This window comes from Lutjanus erythropterus, chromosome 18, assembly GCF_056507025.1.
Source record: "Lutjanus erythropterus isolate fLutEry1 chromosome 18, fLutEry1.hap2, whole genome shotgun sequence".
Classification (NCBI taxonomy): domain Eukaryota; kingdom Metazoa; phylum Chordata; class Actinopteri; order Lutjaniformes; family Lutjanidae; genus Lutjanus; species Lutjanus erythropterus.
This window is the reverse complement of record NC_139334.1, coordinates 24,302,157-24,324,042: the sequence shown is the minus strand read 5'-3', so window position 1 is coordinate 24,324,042 and position 21,886 is coordinate 24,302,157. Positions and strand designations below refer to the sequence as shown.

The 21,886-nt window shown below is 39.3% G+C and overlaps 1 long non-coding RNA gene and 1 gene segment (V, D, J or C); one reads left to right on the top strand and one right to left on the bottom strand.

Moving 5' to 3' along the window:
• The window catches only part of LOC146311111 (uncharacterized), a 93,396-nt gene that overhangs the window by 29,119 nt on the left and 42,391 nt on the right, over positions 1–21,886 (bottom strand). The window lies entirely within an intron of this gene.
• Positions 10,981–11,528, top strand: LOC146311114 (T cell receptor beta variable 16-like). The segment is given in 3 exon segments: positions 10,981–11,032; positions 11,111–11,175; positions 11,214–11,528. Coding segments are annotated over 3 exon segments (432 nt in total).

The following is a 21,886-nucleotide window of genomic DNA, read 5'->3' as shown; positions in this document are numbered from 1 at the left end:
CTGTGACTTGCCCAAAACCACAGAGGGAAGAGGAGTCAGGAGATCAGAGGACAAGTTTGCGTTTTTAAAACACCAGGGGGCTGAATAAAATCTAATGTAAATTACTGCGCTGGTTGATTCAAAGTCAGCTTCTAATAACTCATGTTGTACAGTCTGGGTCTGAGCTCCTGTTTAAGGGATGTTTTGTTGAGTTGTCACTGACTGAAAAAAAACTTTGAGCTTTTATGAACTATTCAGAACATTTTAACGGTCAGTGAGATAAGAAACATATGAAACCAATATGAAAAAATTAACTGAGGTCATGACTACTTTTTCTATAACAAAGCAGCCATTCAAAAGTATGAAAACAGTGCCACCTACTGGGCAAAACACTAGACAATTCACTACAATCAGTATTATAAGTATATTTTGGAGTGATATTTGGTAAGTTGTAAAAGGTTAGAGAATAAGAAATTTTTCAAAAATCAAACAACAGCCTGGTTACAAATCTATAAACATTTTAGTCTGCCGTACTTTCACTGGAGTCGCCAATACAACTCTGTAAATCTGCATCCATACTAGTTTCTTCTGGTCTGCTTTCAGTCACATTCAGTGAGACTGAAAGATATGAGATGGTATATTGCAGAACGGTATAGTGAAGTTGGCCTTTGACCTTTTGGACCTAAAATGTCACTTCATTATTTTATCCTATTGCATATTTATGTGAAATTTTGTAATGTGTTCAGTGAGGTCACTGCATCCTCTTAGCACAAAAAATCTTCATCCATATGAATATTTGTAGAAATTCCCTCAAGGTGTTCTTGAGAGTTCACAAAAATGGGATGACCTGCAAACATAATGCCTCCAGCCATAGAAACGACGTAAAAGTCATTTAAAGAAGGTTTTTCAAGAATTCTGAATAACAGACGTCCTTCAGCATACAGTCATGACTGTGCACAAAAAAGTTAGGCTGATCAGCCCAGTCGTATTTGAGACTAGCTGCGGACAAGCTGTAGGTTCAGTGATCATGCACACACAGAAGTGATTACATCCAGGCTCAAGATAATAACTACAGTGAATCACAATAAACATGACAATAAGACTCGTGTGCTGTGAGCGGAGACAGTGATACAGACACATGTGAAAACCATTTCTACTGCTGCCTCCAAATAATCTCATGTGCAGTAGGGGGACCTCGAGGACCACAAATTCACCATGATACACTGTGATCAAACAGCACACAATAAATGACACTCCCACCTGCAGCTCTCTGTCTCTGTAGCTACACTGACAGTTATTGTTTAACGCTGACTTTCTCAACATGGACAGCATCAAACATTGTCTCACCAGCTTGTTACTATTTCTGCTGTGGATAAAAGGTAAAGTACTAAAAGATCTGTATGCTGCATTATTGACTTAAACATCTACAAGCAAAAGTACAAAATTATTGTAAATATTCTGCTCCACCACGTTTACTCTCATTTAAAGACTCGCCTACAGAAGTTCAAAGGATGCATCATACAATCCAGTGACACTCCCACCTGCAGCTCTTAACATCTGTAAATCTATGAGAGACTCTGGCAGTCACTGTCTGACAGATCATGGATATTGTCATCAATAAACAAGACCTCCTCAGATTATCAGTCCTCATGCTTTGGACGACAGGTAATTAAAAACATGTCTGATCATGTTTTTGACTTATTACACTTGTTCATCATCATCATGAATCATTATTTTAAAGGAAAGCTATGTCAGAAAGTAAAGCATCCAAAAACTGCTTGATTATAAAGTTTGTATCCCTTATTTTTATATAGGACTGATTGATGGAAGTTTTGTCAACCAACCTGCCACACTGTGGAAAGACAAGGGTAAAAGTGCAACAATAAACTGCAGCCACACAAAGGGGTGGCAATTTTTACCAGATGTACTGGTACAGACAGCTGCCAGGAGAAACAATGGAACTAATAGTGTTCACATCACCTGCCAGCAAAGACTTTGGCAATTTCAGCCAAGAGAAATTTGCAGCCGACAAACCTGATGCTGAGAACGGGGCTTTGATTGTGAAGAATCTGGTGCCAGAAGATCAAGGCTTGTACTTCTGTGCTGTGAGCGGACACAGTGATACAGACACATGTGAAAGCTGAACAAAAACCCCAGTGCACCGTTTCTACCGCTGCCTCCAAAACTAATAATCTCATGTGCAGTAGGGGGACCTCGAGGACCACAAATTCACCATGATGCATTGTGATCAAACAGCACACAATAAATGACACTCCCATCTGCAGCTCTCTGTCTCTGTAACTACACTGACAGTTATTGTTCGACTCTGACTTTCTCAACATGGACAGCATCAAACATTGTCTCACCAGCTTGCTACTATTTCTGCTGTGGATAAAAGGTAAAGTACTAAAAGATCTGTACGCTGCATTATTGACTTAAACATCTACAAGCAAAAGTACAAAATTACTGTAAATATTCTGCTGTATGTGAATTAAAATGTTCAGGTATGTTCAAGTAATGTTAACTGCTTTTGGTACAGGGTTAACTGATGGAAGTGATGTAAACCAGACCACCACACTGTGGATAGAAAAGGACAACAGTGCAACAATAAACTGCAGTCACACAGAGGGTGCTGGTTATTCCCAGATGTACTGGTACAGACAGCTGCCAGGAGAAACAATGACACTCATCGTGTTCACAAGAACTGGAAGAGAAGATCATGATTTTGGAGATTTCAGCCAGGAGAAATTCTCAGCCACCAAGCCTGACTTTGAGAGTGGGACATTCACGGTGAAGAAATTAGAGTCTGGAGATAAAAGCTTGTATTTCTGTGCTGTCAGTCAGCCTCACAGTGGCACAGCTGACTTGCAGAGCTGCACAAAATCCTCTGCATCAGAGCTCCTCTACGTGCACAACACATACAAATTAAGATTGCATGACCCTGTAAAAAATACTTTTTGAGATCTCAAAAATACACATTTTTCATTTTACCTGTAGCACTATTTATTCATCTATGCTGTTTTGGTGTGAGTTGCTGAGACATCAGCTGTGGAGACGTCTGCCTTCTCTCCAATATTGCTGTTGAGTTTTTTAATTTTTATATTCAAGAGACAGCAGACATCTCTACAGCTGACAGCATCATAATGAGGTTCTGTTTACCAAATTTAGCTGTTGTGATAATAAAACCACTCTTTTTTCACCCAATACCGATAGCCAATAATTACCTTCTTCTCACGGCCGATACCAATAGGAAAACTGATAATTTCACACTTTTGTATTTTAAGAAGAAATTCATAGAACCTGTAGTTTATACACACCTGAGGGTCAGAAAGGCTAAGATGTGTGAGTACAGACAAATGATTTAATATTTCATAGCTCTGACTGAACCAAATCTGACTGACAGCACTACTACTACAAAAATAGTTCTGACTACAATCAATTAATCTGTCATTTATTTTATCCATCAATCAATCAGTCGTTTGGTACAGAAAATGTCAGAAAATGATGAAAAGTGATGATCAAAATCTAAGATGATGTCCTCAAATGTCTTGTTTTGTCAGCAACCAAAAGATATTCAGTTTACTATCAGAGGGGAGTAAGGAAACCAGAAAATATTCACATTTAAGAAGTTCAAATCAAAGAATTTGGCCATCTTTTTTTAATTACTCAAACCAAATCATTTATCATCACTGACAAAAAGTTTGTCAGTGTTAGACAGGAATTATAATGGATGCAGATGGGAGTGATGGACTATAGGGGGACCTCCAACACCACGTTTACTCTCATTTAAAGACTCGCCTACAGAAGTTCAAAGGATGCATCATACAATCCAGTGACACTCCCACCTGCAGCTCTTAACATCTGTAAATCTATGAGAGACTCTGGCAGTCACTGTCTGACAGATCATGGATATTGTCATCAATAAACAAGACCTCCTCAGATTATCAGTCCTCATGCTTTGGACGACAGGTAATTTACTGTGGATCCTGATTTATTAATAAAAGTTTTAAATAAACATGTCTGGTCATGTTTTTGACTTGTTACACTTGTTCATCATCATCATGAATCATTATTTTAAAGGCAAGTTATGTCAGAAGATAAAGCATTCAAAAATGATTTGATTGTAAAATTTGTATCCCTTATTTTTATATAGGACTGATTGATGGAAATTCTGTCAACCAACCTGCTGCACTGTGGAAAGACAAGGGTAAAAGTGCAACAATAAACTGCAGCCACACAAAGGGTGGCATATATTTCCAGATGTACTGGTACAGACAACTGCCAGGAGAAACAATGGAACTAATAGTGTTCACATCACCCGCCAGCAAAGACTTTGGCAATTTCAGCCAAGAGAAATTTGGAGCCGACAAACCTGATGGCGAGAATGGAGCTTTCATTGTGAAGAATCTGGTGCCAGAAGATCAAGGCTTGTACTTCTGTGCTGTGAGCGGACACAGTGATACAGACACATGTGAAAGCTGAACAAAAACCCCAGTGCACCATTTCTACCGCTGCCTCCAAAACTAATAATCTCATGTGCAGTAGGGGGACCTCGAGGACCACAAATTCACCATGATGCATTGTGATCAAACAGCACACAATAAATGACACTCCCACCTGCAGCTCTCTGTCTCTGTAACTACACTGACAGTTATTGTTCGACTCTGACTTTCTCAACATGGACAGCACCAGACATTGTCTCACCAGCTTGCTACTATTTCTGCTCTGGATAAAAGGTAAAGTACTAAAAGATCTGTACGCTGCATTATTGACTTAAACATCTACAAGCAAAAGTACAAAATTATTGTAAATATTCTGCAACAGCCCAAAGATTTTCAGTTTACTGTCACAGAGGAGTAAAGAAACCAGAACCATTATCAATAATTAAAATAGTTGGCGATTAATTTAATTGTTGATTAATAATCAATTAATAGTTGCAGCTCTAGTTCTGACTCTTCAAATGTCTTGCTTTGACAATCAGATATTAGTACAGTCAATACATGCTGATACCAACATAGACCATTATAGCTGGATAGGCCAATACTTGTTGATAATTTATCTGTCCCAATATTTATCGTTCATCCCTAAAATAAAGAATAACAGATTCTGTTTTTATGCATCTGTGGTCAGAATTTAAAATATACTGGCAGGAAGAAACTGACAGCCTGTGAGACCTGATAATGACACAAACTGGCTGAATATGTAACTCTGGAGACGGGGTGGGCAATTATTTTTCACGGGGGTCACATTATATTAGTAATAATAATAACTTTATTTATACAGAACCTTTAAAAAACAAGTTTACAAAGTGCTTTGAGATAAAACAAAGAGCACAAGAGCAGGATACCAAGGAAGCAAAATAACAACAGAGGGCCAAACAGGAGGAAGCTAAAATTGAAGTAAAGAAGACACAAGCAAAAACACTTAAAACAAAGAAAAACAACACAGCACAGTAAAAAAAAAAAAAAAAATAAGAGCAGTAAAACTAGCAAAATGTGACATACATTAAAATAAAGAGGGTAGAGATTACAGAGACATGATGTTGTCAAGTCAATATAAATAATAAAGGAATGAAATAAGACAACATCATGTAATGTCAATAAGAAGTGCAAATAAATGTCACTGATTCTGCAAGCCATATCTCTTCAGGCAGGTCGTTCCAAAGTCGAGGGGCCCTGATGGAGAAAACGCCGTAACCTTTAGATTTAAGCCTCGACTTTGGACCAGCCAGGAGGGCCCCGAGGATCTAAGGCTGCGTACTGGCTCACAACGGGTTAACATTTCAGCTATGTAGCTTAGGGGCCAGACCCAGACAGGCTTTTAAAAGTGATCGGAAAAATCTTAAAATCAATTCTAAAATGTACAGGAAGCCAACGGAGGGAAGCCAGGATTGGGGTGATGTGATGTCGTCTGTTAAAAACCAGTAAGAAGCACATTAGAGACTGGTTAGGCTGCAGGGAGCCAGACATAAATGAGACATAAGGTTCTATAGCTGGCTAAAACAGTCTTACACTTGCACTGTTGGTCACGCTCTTTTAATCGCCATGTGAAGGAAGTGTAGGCTTTTTATTTTTATTGACAAATAAAAACTTTTACAAAAGTTTTGCGGTATTCCATGCACACTGGATGCAGGATAGTATCAGCAACAGTAGAAGAATGATGCAAAAAAACAGTTCAGTATAAAAAATACAATTCATTACTATAATGAAAACAGCACTGACCCATTTCAGAATAAAGGCCTGATGTAGGTTTAATGGTGAGCAAAATGTTATTGAGTGTCTTTGCTCATGAGGAGACCAGGGCAACACTGAGAGGACCACACCTTAAAATGAATTAAATATTACACAGACTGTCCAAAGGTATATAAGTCAAGAGTAGAGCTGAGTGCAGAGTCATGTGACACTTCCACAAACTGCATGACTGAACTGAAATACCTTCCACTGTTGGTAATGTAAATACCAAACTAAAGCAACATCTTGCCAGCAGGGGGAAACAAACGTCAACAAATGAAAGCTACTGTACATCCACTGACTACCATATCAAGGTAATGCTACTCCCTCCCTGTGGGCTCCTCTCTGACACCTCCCCTGTTCATTGCACTCTTAACTGTGATGAACTCTTCGTCCGCAGGAGCGCTCGCAGGACCCGACAGTGAAGCTGATAGCAGAGTCTCAAACGGGTTAACATGATCTTCATTGTCTTTTTGTTCTGTTTTCTTCATTTGCCAGGGAATAAGGGTGAGAAATACTAGAATACTCCACAAATGAGTAAGACGTTTCATAGTTTATGATTTCTGTATTTAACAACCAGTCTGCTTTTTCAACAGGTGCCTCTAAAACAAACAGTGTCCTCCAAACACCTCCTTCCATCATTAGGAAAATTGGTGAATCTGCTCCCATTGGGATCAACTGTTCACACAACATCCAATATTATGACGTTATTCTCTGGTATAAACAAGACGAACACAAGGGTCTAAAGTTCCTGGGACTCATGAATACGAACTCCCCGCTTTACGAGGATGGCATGCAAGGAAAAATCAGCCTCAGTGGAGATGGACGTAAACTTACAAGCTTCACCATTTCTGATCTTCAGTTGAATGACAGCAGTGTGTATTTCTGCGCTGCCAGTCAGCACAGTGCTGCAGATTCCCTTCAAGTCAATACAAAAACTCTGCTTCGTCTGTCTGCCTGGCAGACGTTGAGTCTCCTGAACACCTGCAGCCTGCCTCTGCCTAAACAGAGCCTGTGAAGATTTTATCAGCTGTTCTGACATCATTTTGACCTCTTCTGACACTGTGACTATGTGAAGTTTACTGTGAACTTTTCTCATTAGCATCAGAAATAGAGCTGCAATGATTATTCAATTAATCAGTGAGTTGATCAAAAGAAAGTAAATGACCAACTATTTTGATAATCGATTCAGTCAGCTTTCAAGTGAAAATGTCAAACATTTGTTGGTTCTGACTTCTTAAATGTAAGGATTTGCTGCTTTTCTTTGTCATTTATTTATTTTTTTTAATAGATTTTATACAGAAAAGGGGGCAGAGAGAAAGAACGATAGGGCCACTGCAGAGGACAGACATAGAATTATGATATGTATGTAAAATCAACTTTTAAATTCTGTTTTCACTCACTGTATTTTTTGTGATTTTGCTGTTCTGTACATGCTACATTTATTGCACATTGCATCTATCCTGAGGGGAATCCCTCCTCTGTGGCTCTCCCTTCCCCCTGCTTAAAGTTTTTTTTGGGGGAGTTTATCCTTACTCTTTCAAGGCCCTGCAGCACAGGGGATGCTGAACACTGTATGAATTGTAAAGCCCCCTGAGACATTCCTGCATCATGCTGTCTGTTTCAGGTTTATGTAAGAATAAAGAATTTCAAACTCTACTCGATCACGTTGATTATTTTTCCCTCACTGTAGAAATAAACAAGAATCATCTTTTGTTTTAAAAATATCTTCTATGGCTGCATCCTAAATTCCATACCGACATGTTATTTAGTGGGCTAATATGTCTGAAACCTTAGCATAAAACAAATAGTAGGAGAGGCACCCACTATTTCTGGATAAATATTACAGTATGCAAGGACTGGACACTACATAAATATCCCACAATGCAATACTGTAGTGATGGCAACAGCAACAACATAATATATAAAGGTAGACAGCAAATAAGACAGCTCTGATGTAATGTCAAAATGTCTTCATTTAAATGTAAGTACGGTTTCACTTTGCCAGGTGTACTATAACTTTTTTTCACTTAGTTTATTGTTGGCACAGGTTACTATGGTTACATGTCTCCAACCAGCAAGGAGGCTCTCAGGAATTGATGTGACACGTGTCTGATTTTAGCAGCTTGAAAGTTAAGGTAAAGTTACAAGTGTGAACGTTGCGTTAACATGAGACATGCCACATTGGTAAACCAGCTAAAAAGCCAACTTGCCTCATCAAAGTCAGATGGTGAAAAGGTTTGCTCTTCATCCCTCATTTGACTTATATTTGGGGGTGTGTTATTACGTTATTTATTACACTAGCTAACCAACCTGTTGCTCTTTGAATTCCTTGAACAGGCCAGCATGTCTATCGCGAGATGTTTTGCCAAAGTGGACGTGTTGGATCATTTGGTCTGCGTAGGTTTAAAATATCTTTTTCAGACGGGCTTTGTGGTGTCTGCAGGGTTGCCCCGACTGTCACCTATGTAATGGAAATAATGTCATATTTTTCTCTGTATGCCAGTATAATAATTAATAAGTATAATATATATATTTTTTTAATTTGTAGGGCATTTCACAGTTCAGAATATGTCTGACAAGACATACAGAGGTACCCACTTCTGTACCTACTGACTACAGAGCACCTCCTTCTCAGGCTGTGAGGCTGCTGAGTTCATACAGCAGCTAACAGGATCAGAGAACGTCACAGATGATACTGACACTCCCACCAGCATCTCTTCATATCTCTGTGACTACACCGACAGTTGAGACTCCTTCAAACATGAACTTTATTAAACATGATCTCCTCTTCTTATTTCTACTCCTGTTTTGGATAAAAGGTAAAGTAGACAAAAACTAATCTCACCATTTATCAGGCTTAACAGCAGAAGTTGACAGTGGTTCCCACATGCTAACCTTTCCTGTAATGAACACAGGTTTTACTGATGGGAGCGATGTCACCCAGCCCTCCATGCTGTGGGAGCACAAGGGTAACAGTACAACAATAGACTGTAGCCACACCAAAGGCTCTCTTTATTACCAGATGTACTGGTACAAACAGCGGCCGGGTGAAACGATGAAACTCATCGTGTTCACAATAGTTGGAACCGAAGATCACGACTTTGGAGATTTCAGCCGAGAGAAATACTCAGCTACCAAACCTGACGCTCACAGTGGGACGTTCAGAGTGAAGAATCTGGAGCCAGAAGACGCAGGCTTGTATTTCTGTGCTGTGAGGCAGGGACCACAGTGGCACAGTTAACTGGAAACACTGCTCAAAAACCTCTGTGTTAGAATTTCTCTTCATCCTATATCAACACACTTACTATGGCTCCAACAAATGATTATTTTCATTATTGATTCATGTGCCAATTATTTTCACCATTCATCCTTTGATTGCTTAGTCTGTAAAAAGTCAAAAATTGTCATCACAATTACCCAGAGCGCAAAGTGTTGTCTTCAAATTGCTTCTTTCGTCCAACCAAAAGCACAAAACCCACAGACTTTTAACTGACTATCATAAAAGCAGAAAATCATTACATTAGAGCAAATATTTTTACAATTTTGCTTAATATTTTGCTTAATTTTCTTTCGATCGACTAATTAATCATCAAAGTTCTAATACGAACTGTTATTACTGAAACTGCAGCACTGATATCTTAAGGTTGTTTGAAAACGTAATTCAATCGTTGAGATAAAACATTACAACAAGTTCCAAAACTCACAAGAGCTAAATTACCTAAATATGATATTTATAGGGCTGGATACAGTTGACATTTTTGTTTGAAATATTACCAGCAAATGATAAAGAATAAGTGCACACCTGAACTCATTCAGTCAAATTCAGTGACAAACCTCTGAAAGCACTCGTACCCTCTTATCATGAGCTTGAACTTGAGCAAGGCATGAAAAAAAATGAATAAATAAAGTGTAGAGAAACAAAATTAGTTACAGGTTTTATTTTTATGTGTCCGTGATCAGTATGTTAAATATTGTCTCCCACAGTCTGACCTGCAATCACTACAAGCCATGCAGAGTTTCCCCCAGTGTACTGAAAGCTCGGCGGCCCACTGGCCCTAAATTGATCCGCCAACTAGATGGGGTTTTTTTATCCACAGTCACAGTGGGGCGGCTCGGTTGGCAAAATAGCTATGATGGTTGGAAAGCTCACCAGAGAAAATGTGAATGCACTACAGAGATGCAAAGTCCCTCCCCTTCCGGTGTCCCCCAGAGGACCTTACGGCAAGAGACGAGTCATTTTCGATCCTGTTTAATTTTAACAAGTGAAGAAAGTCGCAGTTTCTTTTGCTGTTGAAAACAACGGATTCTTTGTGAAACTCTGTACTGACTTAATGGAGGGTCCTATAAAATCTGTGTTATGGCTTTTTTTTTTTAAATTCCATGATTCTGGCCATAATCATGTTATCACAGAAACTACAGCGCCCAACCTTGAGTCGATTGCTCTGTCAAAACAGACACTTGGCCGCCCGCCCCTGTCAAACGATACTTCCCACCAGGCCTAACAATTTTCCCTGGGGTGTATAGAAAAATGAATTACAGGAGTCCAACTTCACATAAACTTCGCTCACTGACACCTGCAGAGGGAGACAAACTTCTGCTAATGAAATAGTTGAAGACTTCCACTTCCAGAGATTATCGACACAGTGCTACCCTGCTGAAACAGCTGTGATGTAGATAACTGACACCTCCTGTTGTTATATTATTGTGCGGTCGTCCACAGGCGCCGAGCTGAAAGGATCTGAAAGTAGTCTGAAGTTTAAACTTTACTATGACGTTCATGGTCTTAATATTTTGTTTCCTTCATCTGCCGGGGAATGAAGGTGAGCTGTCCAAACTGAGCAAAAACATCTGACATCTAATAATTTCAGCGTTTAAAAAAATCTATTCTTTTTCCACAGGTGCTTCTAACACCAACAACATCCTCCAGACACCTTCATTCATCATCAAGAGACCGGGTGAATCTGTTTCCAGTGAGATCAGCTGCTCACAAAATTTTTTCAGCGCATCCTGTGGTACAAACAATATGGACACAGAGTGTTTAAGTACCTAGGATATCTGAATCTGAACTCCCCGTTCCCCGAGGATGATGTGAAAGGGAAAATTAGGTTTGATGGAGACGGTGGTAAAAACTCAAGCCTCAGCATTTCCAGTCTGGCATTAAATGACAGTGGTGTGTATTTCTGCGCTGCCAGGCAGCACAGTGCTGCAGATTCCCTCAAGTCAATACAAAAACTCTCCTTCATCTGTCTGCCAGAAAAACAAGATGTTCAGGCTTCTGAACACCTGCAGCCAGTCTCTATCCAAACCAAGCATTAAAAAATTTTATTTTGACTATTTTATTTCAGCCACCATTTAAAAAAAAAAAAGGAAATTAAAAGACTGAAGATGAGACCGCCAAAGCAGTCAACCTAGGGAACACTGATGTAGTTCCTGGGACTTAAAGTTCCAGGCACTCTGGGTGGAAACGTGACTTCAGACCAACAATTTTAATGCAGTGACACTCCCACCTGCAGCTCGTCATATCTGTGAAACTATACGAGACTCTGTGGCTGTTTAGTCTGACAGAACACGGACATGGTCATCAAACAAGACCTCCTCACATTGTCAACCCTTTTCCTGTGGACTACAGGTAATTTACAATAAACTTTTATGATGAGAAGTTTAAAGTTTTAAATTATTGCCTCATGTGTTTGCTTTTTTCTAATTATGGTTAATTTGTTGGAAGTGACCTCAGATAATGATGGAATCCAAGACGCTGAGGAAAAGTTTATAATTGTTAACTTTTCGATTGAACATACAGGTTTTATTGATGGGAGTGATGTCAACCAGACCCCCATACTGTGGAAATACAAGGATGAAAATGCAACAATGAGCTGCAGCCAAACAAAGGGTCCAACCTACTACCAGATGTACTGGTACAGACAGCTGCCAGGGGAAGCAATGAAACAAATAGTGTTTGTTTATGAGAACAAAGAGCCTGACTTTGAATCAGGTTTCAGCAAGGAGAAATTCTCCACCACCAAACCTGACGCTCACAGTGGGACATTCACAGTGAAGGATCTGGAGCCAGGAGATCAAGGCTTGTACTTCTGTGCTGTGAGTGAACACAGTGATACAGACACATGTGAAAGCTGAGCAAAAACTCACGAGCACCGTCGGCACACCTCCATCCCTTCGTCTCATGTACTGTAGGGGGACCTCCAGGACCACAAATACTCCAAGTTACACTTTGATTCTGTTAGCTGCTGTATCAAAACCCACATGGTGAAGCAGAGAATGTCACACACTGCAGGGACACTCCTACTCTTTATATGTCTCTGCAACTACATTAACAGATTCATTCAAGACTCTTTAACTGCTGATACACTGAGAATATCTTTCATATGAAAAAAACATACAAATACAAAAGACAACATGATCATCTTATTCCTAAGCATTCATTTTAACATTGTTCTGCTTTCAGGTAATGTCATCAAGAGTTTTTTTTATACTTTGTGCTGCTGCTTTATCTGTAAGTGATTTTTATTATATTTATGATTTTACAAGTGCTCATTCTTATACTTGGTCTCCTGTTTTTGATTGATGTATTTTTAACAGGTTCCTCTCCCAGTGACCAAGTCCACCAGACTCCACCTGACATCCTCATCAAACCAAAAGAAAGAGCCACAATCAACTGTTCACACAACGACACAAACTTTAACCAAATCCACTGGTACAAACAGTCAAATGGAGAACTACAGTTGCTGGGATATATGTATTATGGCTCTGAAAACTTAGAACATGGAGTGAATGTGACGATAGAAGGAGGTGCAAATAAAGATGAGATCTGCACATTAACAACTGAAGAAGTCAACCAGAACAGCAGTGCAGTTTACTTCTGTGCTGCGAGGTACACAGTGCTACATATCACTGCTCCTCAGTACAAAAACCTCATCAAACATATTTTCATGTCTGTACTACAGCTCACAGCCTCTTGCACCTGTATTCCTTCTTCTCAGTATGTGCTGCTCTATCTTTAATCACAACTTTCATTTTATCTGGAATAGTGGATTTGAACTACAACTCAACTAATATTGAATTTAGAGGGGGAAAAACCCAATTCTGATACAGTGGCAGATAAAATGCAATTTCTATTTGGATTCTGCATGAATATGACTTTTCTTAGTGTTCATTGCTACAATTGATAATAAATCATAAGAGTTTTATGAGTACCTTGTTTCTTCCTCAGGATCATTACTCAGATCTTCACACAGAGACAGTGGTGTGTTCAAGGTGCTTAACATGAGTTATGTATATTTGTAGAAGAGGAGGATGAACAATGACTCCACCCACCTCATGACCTGGGAGGGTTTACTCAAAAACAAGGTTGGAGATACTCAGTATGAATGTTTCTTTCACTGCAACGACAAACTGATGAGCTTAGTTTGATCCTATTTTCTGCAAAATAACCAAATACTCACAATGATCATCTTATTGATTTGCATCACTTTAAACTCTATTCTGGTTTCAGGTAATGTCATCAAAATGGTTCAAAGAATTTTAATTCAAACATGCAACAAAATTTGCTTATATATGTTCTTGCATCATTTTGTAGCATTTTACATTTTATTTCATTAGTTTTTTAATTCACTAGTATTTATGCTCATGTTGTATTTTGTCTGATGTTTCGTTGATCCTTTTTCAACAGGCTCCTCTAACAGTGTCCACCAGACTCCATCTGACATCCTCATCAAACCAAAAGAAAGAGCCAAAATCAACTGTTCACACAGGATTGAAAACTATGACCAAATCCTCTGGTACAAGCAGTCAAATGGAGAACTACAGTTGCTGGGATACTTGTTTGGAGGGACTGGAAACACAGAACCTGGAGTGAATGTGACGATAGAAGGAGGTGCAAATAAAGATGAGACCTGCACGTTAACAACTGAAGAACTCAACCAGAACAGCAGTGCAGTTTACTTCTGTGCTGCGAGGTACACAGTGCTACATATCACTGCTCCTCAGTACAAAAACCTCATCACACATATTTTCATGTCTGTACTACAGCTCACAGCCTCTTGCACCTGTATTCCTTCTTCTCAGTATGTGCTGCTCTATCTTTAATCACACCTTTCATTTTATCTGAAATAGTGGATTTGAACTAAAACTCAACTAATATGGAACTTTTGACACTGATACTGAAATCACACAATAATCAATTTGCAGTAACAGTAACACTGAGGATCCACAGGAAGTTACAGACCTGTTGAAGAGGAGGAGGCTGAACTATGACACCACCCTACATGACTTCATGTTGGTTTCCTGATAGGAGGGTTTACTCAAAAAAAAGGAAATAATCAGTTGATAAAACTGCTGGTACACTGAACAATGACACAATGATTTTGATCTTGTATAATTCAATACAAGCAAACACTCTGAAGAAAACATGATCATCTTATTACTAAGCATTACTTTTAACATAATTCTGGTTTCAGGTAACAGCATCACAATTATTCTACATTTACAATTTTCATTATTCAAGTTTTCAACAAAAGCTGTTTATAGATTTGTTTGTGCACAACCAGTTTAATATTCTGATCATGTTGTATTTGGATTTGTTGGCTTTGGGGATCCTTTTTCAGCAGCTTCCTCTGACCAAGTCCAGCAGACTCCACCAGACATCTACAGCAAACAAGGAGACGAAGCAAAAATCAACTGTTCACACAAAATTTCAAACTATAATCAAATCCTCTGGTACAAACAGTCAAACAGAGAACTACAGCTCCTGGGATACTTGTTTGGAAGCAGTGGAAAACTGGAGCACAACCTGACTATGAAGATAGAAGGGGGTGCAAATACAGGAGAGACCTGCACATTAACAATAGCAGGACTCAACCAGAACAGCAGTGCAGTTTACTTCTGTGCTGCTAGTATACACAGTGCTACATATCACTGCTCCTCAGTACAAAAACCTCCACATCTCTGTGTCACAGCTTACAGCCTCTTGCACCTGGAATAAACTGCTCTAACCAATCTTGGTCTCCTGATAAAATCGCATTATAATGGGAGGTCCTTCCTGTGGAGTAATGTCTTTGACATCACACCTCCTGTTATAAAAAGCAGCCTCAGACATTCACTATGTTTGCATGTCATGTTAACAGGATCACTATGACGACTCAGATTCCCATCACATTTGTATTTTCATCTTTGTGGCTTCAAGGTACAAGAACTAAACAGTGTAATAGATGTGTAGGTTTTGTTATATCTATAAGTAGATAATCTGTTTCACTTTTTATATGTCTGCAAGTAAAACCTGAAGCAAAAATACTGACATTTGTATTTTCTCTACTCAGTTCACTGCCAGGATGTGATCCAACACCCTGAAATCAGCTGGAGTTATGAGTTCAAATCTACAGAGATGAACTGCAGCCACAAAAAGGATGTATCTCATACACAGATGTACTGGTACAGGCAGCGTCCAGGGGAGACCATGACCTTCATTGTCTACACAGTTTATGGTGGACAGTCAGACTATGGAGACGTCCCTAAAACCAAATATTCAGCCACCAAAGAGAAAATAGAGAGCGGGGCTCTTACTGTCAAAGACTTGCAGCCTGAGGACAGCGGTGTGTATTTCTGCGCCGTCAGCAAACACAGTGATGTGAGAAGCTGAGCAGTTGAACAAAAACTGGTGACGATATATTTGGCGAGTGAATCAGAAACCAAATTTCATTCCAGTAGGTGGAGCTGGAGGACTGTGACATTTCATGTAGCTGGTTTCCACTTGGTAGGAGGGAGTTGATAAAGAGTCTACAGTAAACAGAACCACTCAGTGTTCTGTGTTCATCCAGACAGGAGATCAGCATGTCAACATTATTCTTTTTATCTTGGATCATTGGTAATCATTTTTACCAGTCAGGAAGAACACTTTATCTTCAGTTTTTGTACAAAGTTGATTGATTTTCTGTCTTTCTAGGTGTTTGTCTGGGTGTTGAAGTCGACCAAACTCCTCAAGCTCTCCTCAGACGACCTGGAGACCAAGTCCAGCTCGTCTGCACCCATGAAAAAACTGACTTCTACCTCATGCAGTGGTATCAAAAACCCCATGGAGAGCGAGCTCTGAAACGTATTGGACATGTGTACCACAACAACAAAGAACATGAGGAGTCTTTCAAAGAACATTTTAACATCACTGGAGATTTGAGTGGAGGGAAAGCAAAGAACGGCTCTCTGTTTATAGTCGACCTGAAGGCACCAGAGCACAGTGCAGTGTACTACTGTGCAGCTAGTGAAGCACGGTGACTGTTGTTTCCATCTCCTTCATACAAAAACTCTGAGCCAACTTTCATCAACGTTTATGGTTTTGAATTAGATCCTGAACAGGCCCCGCCCAGCCAGCTGCTCTCAATCAGATGTCATTATCTCAGCCAGCCAGATCACAGCGGTGCCGTTTCATCTTCATTTCCATTTCCTTTTCAAACCTCAGTCAGCTCAAGAGAGCATCAGCTGGATCTCAGTCACTCACAGTGACAGACAATGACTTAAATCCCTAAAAGTCTGTGACACATGGACATGTTAGTGGTTATCTAAACACTTCTGAGTATCCTGTTTTATTTTAAACAAGTCAAAATGATCTGTTTTCTCTTTTTCTGCTGCCTGACAGGTAATAACTTTTAACAGTTGGTTTAATTTTAATTTATCCGTCTATCATAATGTAAATAATTCACTTTTTTCTCTTTCCAGGTGGTTGTCTGGGTCTTGAGGTCCATCAGTCTCCTGATCTGGTCACAAAACTTGGTGACAAAGTGCAGATTTTCTGCAGCCATGATAAAACTGACTATACAGTGATGCTCTGGTACCAGCAGTCACCTGGAGACACAGCTATGAAACTCATTGGACATTTGAATTATGAAGCTGTTCAAATGGAGAAGCCATATGAAGAAGACTTTAATCTGACTGGAAATTTGAGTGGGGATACAGCAAAGAATGGCTCTCTTATAATCAAACTAAACAGTCAGGATCACAGTGCAGTTTATTACTGTGCAGCCAGATATGCACAGTGACAAAAGTCTCCTCTGAGCTTTACAAAAACTCTGCATCATTCTTTATCAGGGTTTTGAATAAGACAGACTAAACTGTTCATAGACACCTGCTTTTGTGGTTGTGGTTTGGTTTGGTGCAGTCATCAGTTAATGCAGCTGTGTTTCTATTTTGTTGGTTTATTCTAATTTAGTACTGAAAGGATCAGTTGGTTAATTGATCAGTCATCAACTATTAAGTTAATCGCCAACTATTTTGATAATTGATTGATTTTTTCAAGTCACTTTTCTGTGAATTTCCAGATTCTTTGATTTTAGCCTCTCAAACATCATACTTTCTGGTTTGTTCAGTCCTCTGTAACATTAGTAGTGGACACCAGGAGAGGACACAAACTCTTCATAGAAATGTTCTGCCCTGATCACAAACTCTCCAGCCCTCCAGCTGGCTGCGGGATTTGAACTCAGAACCTTCTTGCTGTGGAGCGTCCCTGTAGCTCAGTCGCTAGAGCGAGCACCCCAAATACTGAGGCTATCAGTCCAGTACAAAACCTTCATCACACATTATTTTCATCGTATACCCGCTCACAGCCTCCTAACACCTGTGTTTCTTCCTCAGGATCATTACTCAGATCTTCACACAGAGACAGTGGTGTGTTCAAGGTACTTAACATGAGTTATATATATTTTTAGAAGAGGAGGATGAACAATGACTCCACCCACCTCATGACCTGGGAGGGTTTACTCAAAAACAAGGTTGGAGATACTCAGTATGAATGTTTCTTTCACTGCAACGACAAACTGATGATCTTAGTTTGATCCTATTTTCTGCAAAATAACCAAATACTCACAATGATCATCTTATTGATTTGCATCACTTTAAACTCTATTCTGGTTTCAGGTAATGTCATCAAAATGGTTCAAAGAATTTTAATTCAGACGTGCAACAAATTGGTTCATATATTTTCTTGTGTGCAGAACTTTTTGCATCATTTTACATTTTGTTTCATTAGTTTTTTCATTCACCAGTATTTATGCTCATGTTGTATTTTGTCTGATGTTTCACTGATCCTTTTTCAACAGGCTCCTCTAACAGTGTCCACCAGACTCCACCTGACATCCTCATCAAACCAAAAGAAAGAGCCAAAATCAACTGTTCACACAGCGACACAAACTTTGACCGAATCCTCTGGTACAAGCAGTCAAATGGAGAACTACAGTTGCTGGGATACTTGTTAGCAGGCAGTAAAACCTTAGAAACTGGAGTGAATGTGACGATAGAAGGAGGTGCAAATAAAGATGAGATCTGCACATTAACAACTGAAGAAGTCAACCAGAACAGCAGTGCAGTTTACTTCTGTGCTGCGAGGTACACAGTGCTACATATCACTGCTCCTCAGTACAAAAACCTCATCAAACATATTTTCATGTCTGTACTGCAGCTCACAGCCTCTTGCACCTGTATTCCTTCTTCTCAGTATGTGCTGCTCTATCTTTAATCACACCTTTCATTTTATCTGGAATAGTGGATTTGAACTAAAACTCAACAAATATGGAACTTTTCACACTGATACTGAAAACAAACAATAATCATTTTGCAGTAACAGTAACACTGAGGATCCACAGGAAGTTACAGACCTGTTGAAGAGGAGGAGGCTGAACTATGACGCCACCCTACATGACTTCATGTTGGTTTCCTGATAGGAGGGTTTAGTCAAAAAAAAGGAAATAATCAGTAGATAAAACTGATGGTACACTGAACAATGACACAATGATTTTGATCTTGTATAATTCAATACAAGCAAACACACTGAAGAAAACATGATCATCTTATTACTAAGCATTACTTTTAACATAATTCTGGTTTCAGGTAACAGCATCACAATTATTCTACATTTACAATTTTCATTATTCAAGTTTTCAACAAAAGCTGTTCATGTTTGTGCACAACCAGTTTAATATTCTGATCATGTTGTATTTGGATTTGTTTGCTTTGGGGATCCTTTTTCAGCAGCTTCCTCTGACCAAGTCCAGCAGACTCCACCAGACATCTACAGCAAACAAGGAGACGAAGCAAAAATCAACTGTTCACACAAAATTTCAAGCTATAATCGAATCTTCTGGTACAAACAGTCAAACAGAGAACTACAGCTCCTGGGATACTTGGTCGGAAGCAGTGGAAAACTGGAGCACAACCTGACTATGAAGATAGAAGGGGGTGCAAATACAGGAGAGACCTGCACATTAACAATAGCAGGACTCAACCAGAACAGCAGTGCAGTTTACTTCTGTGCTGCTAGTTTACACAGTGCTACATATCACTGCTCCTCAGTACAAAAACCTCCACATCTCTGTGTCACAGCTTACAGCCTCTTGCACCTGGAATAAACTGCTCTAACCAATCTTGGTCTCCTGATTAAAATCACATTATAATGGGAGGTCCTTCCTGTGGAGTAATGTCTTTGACATCACACATCCTGTTATAAAAAGCAGCCTCAGACATTCACTATGTTTGCATGTCATGTTAACAGGATCGCTATGGCGACTCAAATTCTCATCACATTTGTATTTTCGTCTTTGTCGCTTCAAGGTACAAGAACTAAACAGTGTAATAGATGTGTAGGTTTTGTTATATCCATAAGTAGATAATCTGTTTCACTTTTTATATGTCTGCAAGTAAAACCTGAAGCAAAAATACTGACTTTTGTGATGTGAGAAGCTGAGCAGCTGAACAAAAACTGGTGACGATATATTTGATGAGTTTATCAGAAACCAAATTTCATTCCAGTAGGTGGAGCTGGAGGACTGTGACATTTCATGTAGCTGGTTTCCACTTGGTAGGAGGGAGTTGATAAAGAGTCTACAGTAAACAGAACCACTCAGTGTTCTGTGTTCATCCAGACAGGAGATCAGCATGTCAACATTATTCTTTTTATCTTGGATCATTGGTAATCACTTTAACCACTCAGTAACAAAACTTTATCTTCAGTTTTTGTACAAACTTGATTGATTTTCTGTCTTTCTAGGTGTTTGTCTGGGTGTTGAAGTCGACCAAACTCCTCAAGCTCTCCTCAGACGACCTGGAGACCAAGTCCAGCTCGTCTGCACCCATGAAAAAACTGACTTCTACCTCATGCAGTGGTATCAAAAACCCCATGGAGAGCGAGCTCTGAAACGTATTGGACATGTGTACCACAACAACATAGAACATGAGGAGTCTTTCAAAGAACATTTTAACATCACTGGAGATTTGAGTGGAGGGAAAGCAAAGAACGGCTCTCTGTTTATAGTCGACCTAAAGGCACCAGAGCACAGTGCAGTTTATTACTGTGCAGCTAGTGAAGCACGGTGACAAAAATCCCCTCTGAACCAAACAAAAACTCTGCTCAGTTCTTTTTTATCATCAGTGGTTTTGAATTAGACAAACACCTGCTTTTGTGGTTATATTTTGTTTGAGGCAGTCATATCAACATTAATGTGACTCTGTTTCTGGACTAATTTATCTAGGAAAGCTATTTAGGTTCAATTTACAGGAGAGAAAAACATTATATCAATTTGATGGGTAAAATAAGTGAAATGTCTCCTTCCTTCCACAGTATTTGTGTTTCCTCAACTTGCATAAAAACCACTATCCTGCACCTTTCAATCATTTTTCAATTTAATATGGAAATTGTGACACTTCTATATTTAACATGATGGTTATAATGTTAAGAGGAGAAGGAGGATGATGCTCTATGACTCCACCCACCTAATGTCTTCATGATGGTTTGATGACAGGAGGTGTTACTCAAAGATGATGCTGGAAAAAAAATCACTTTAACTGCTGATACACTGAGAATATCTTTCATATGAAAAAACAGACAAACACAAAAGACAACATGATCATCTTATTCCTAAGCATTCATTTTAACATTATTCTGCTTTCAGGTAATGTCATCAAGAGATTTTAACAACATCTGTTTGTACTTTGTGCTTTGACTTTATCTGTAAGTGATTTTTATTATGTTGATGATTTTACAAGTGCTAATATTTACAGATGGTCTCCTGTTTTTGGTTGATGTCTTTTTAACAGGTTCCTCTCCCAGTGACCAAGTCCACCAGGATCCACCTGACATCCTCATCAAACCAAAAGAAAGAGCCAAAATCAACTGTTCACACACTAATTCAAATTATAACCAAATCCTCTGGTACAAGCAGTCAAATGGAGAACTACAGTTGCTGGGATACATGTATGGAGGCACTGAAAACTTAGAAACTGGAGTGAATGTGACGATAGAAGGAGGTGCAAATAAAGATGAGATCTGCACATTAACAACTGAAGAACTCAACCAGAACAGCAGTGCAGTTTACTTCTGTGCTGCGAGGTACACAGTGCTACATATCACTGCTCCTCAGTACAAAAACCTCATCACACATTATTTTCATCGTGTACCCGCTCACAGCCTCCTAACACCTGTGTTTCTTCCTCAGGATCATTACTCAGATCTTCATACAGAGACAGTGGTGTGTTCAAGGTACTTAACATGAGTTATATATATTTTTAGAAGAGGAGGATGAACAATGACTCCACCCACCTCATGACCTGGGAGGGTTTACTCAAAAACAAGGTTGGAGATACTCAGTATGAATGTTTCTTTCACTGCAACGACAAACTGATGA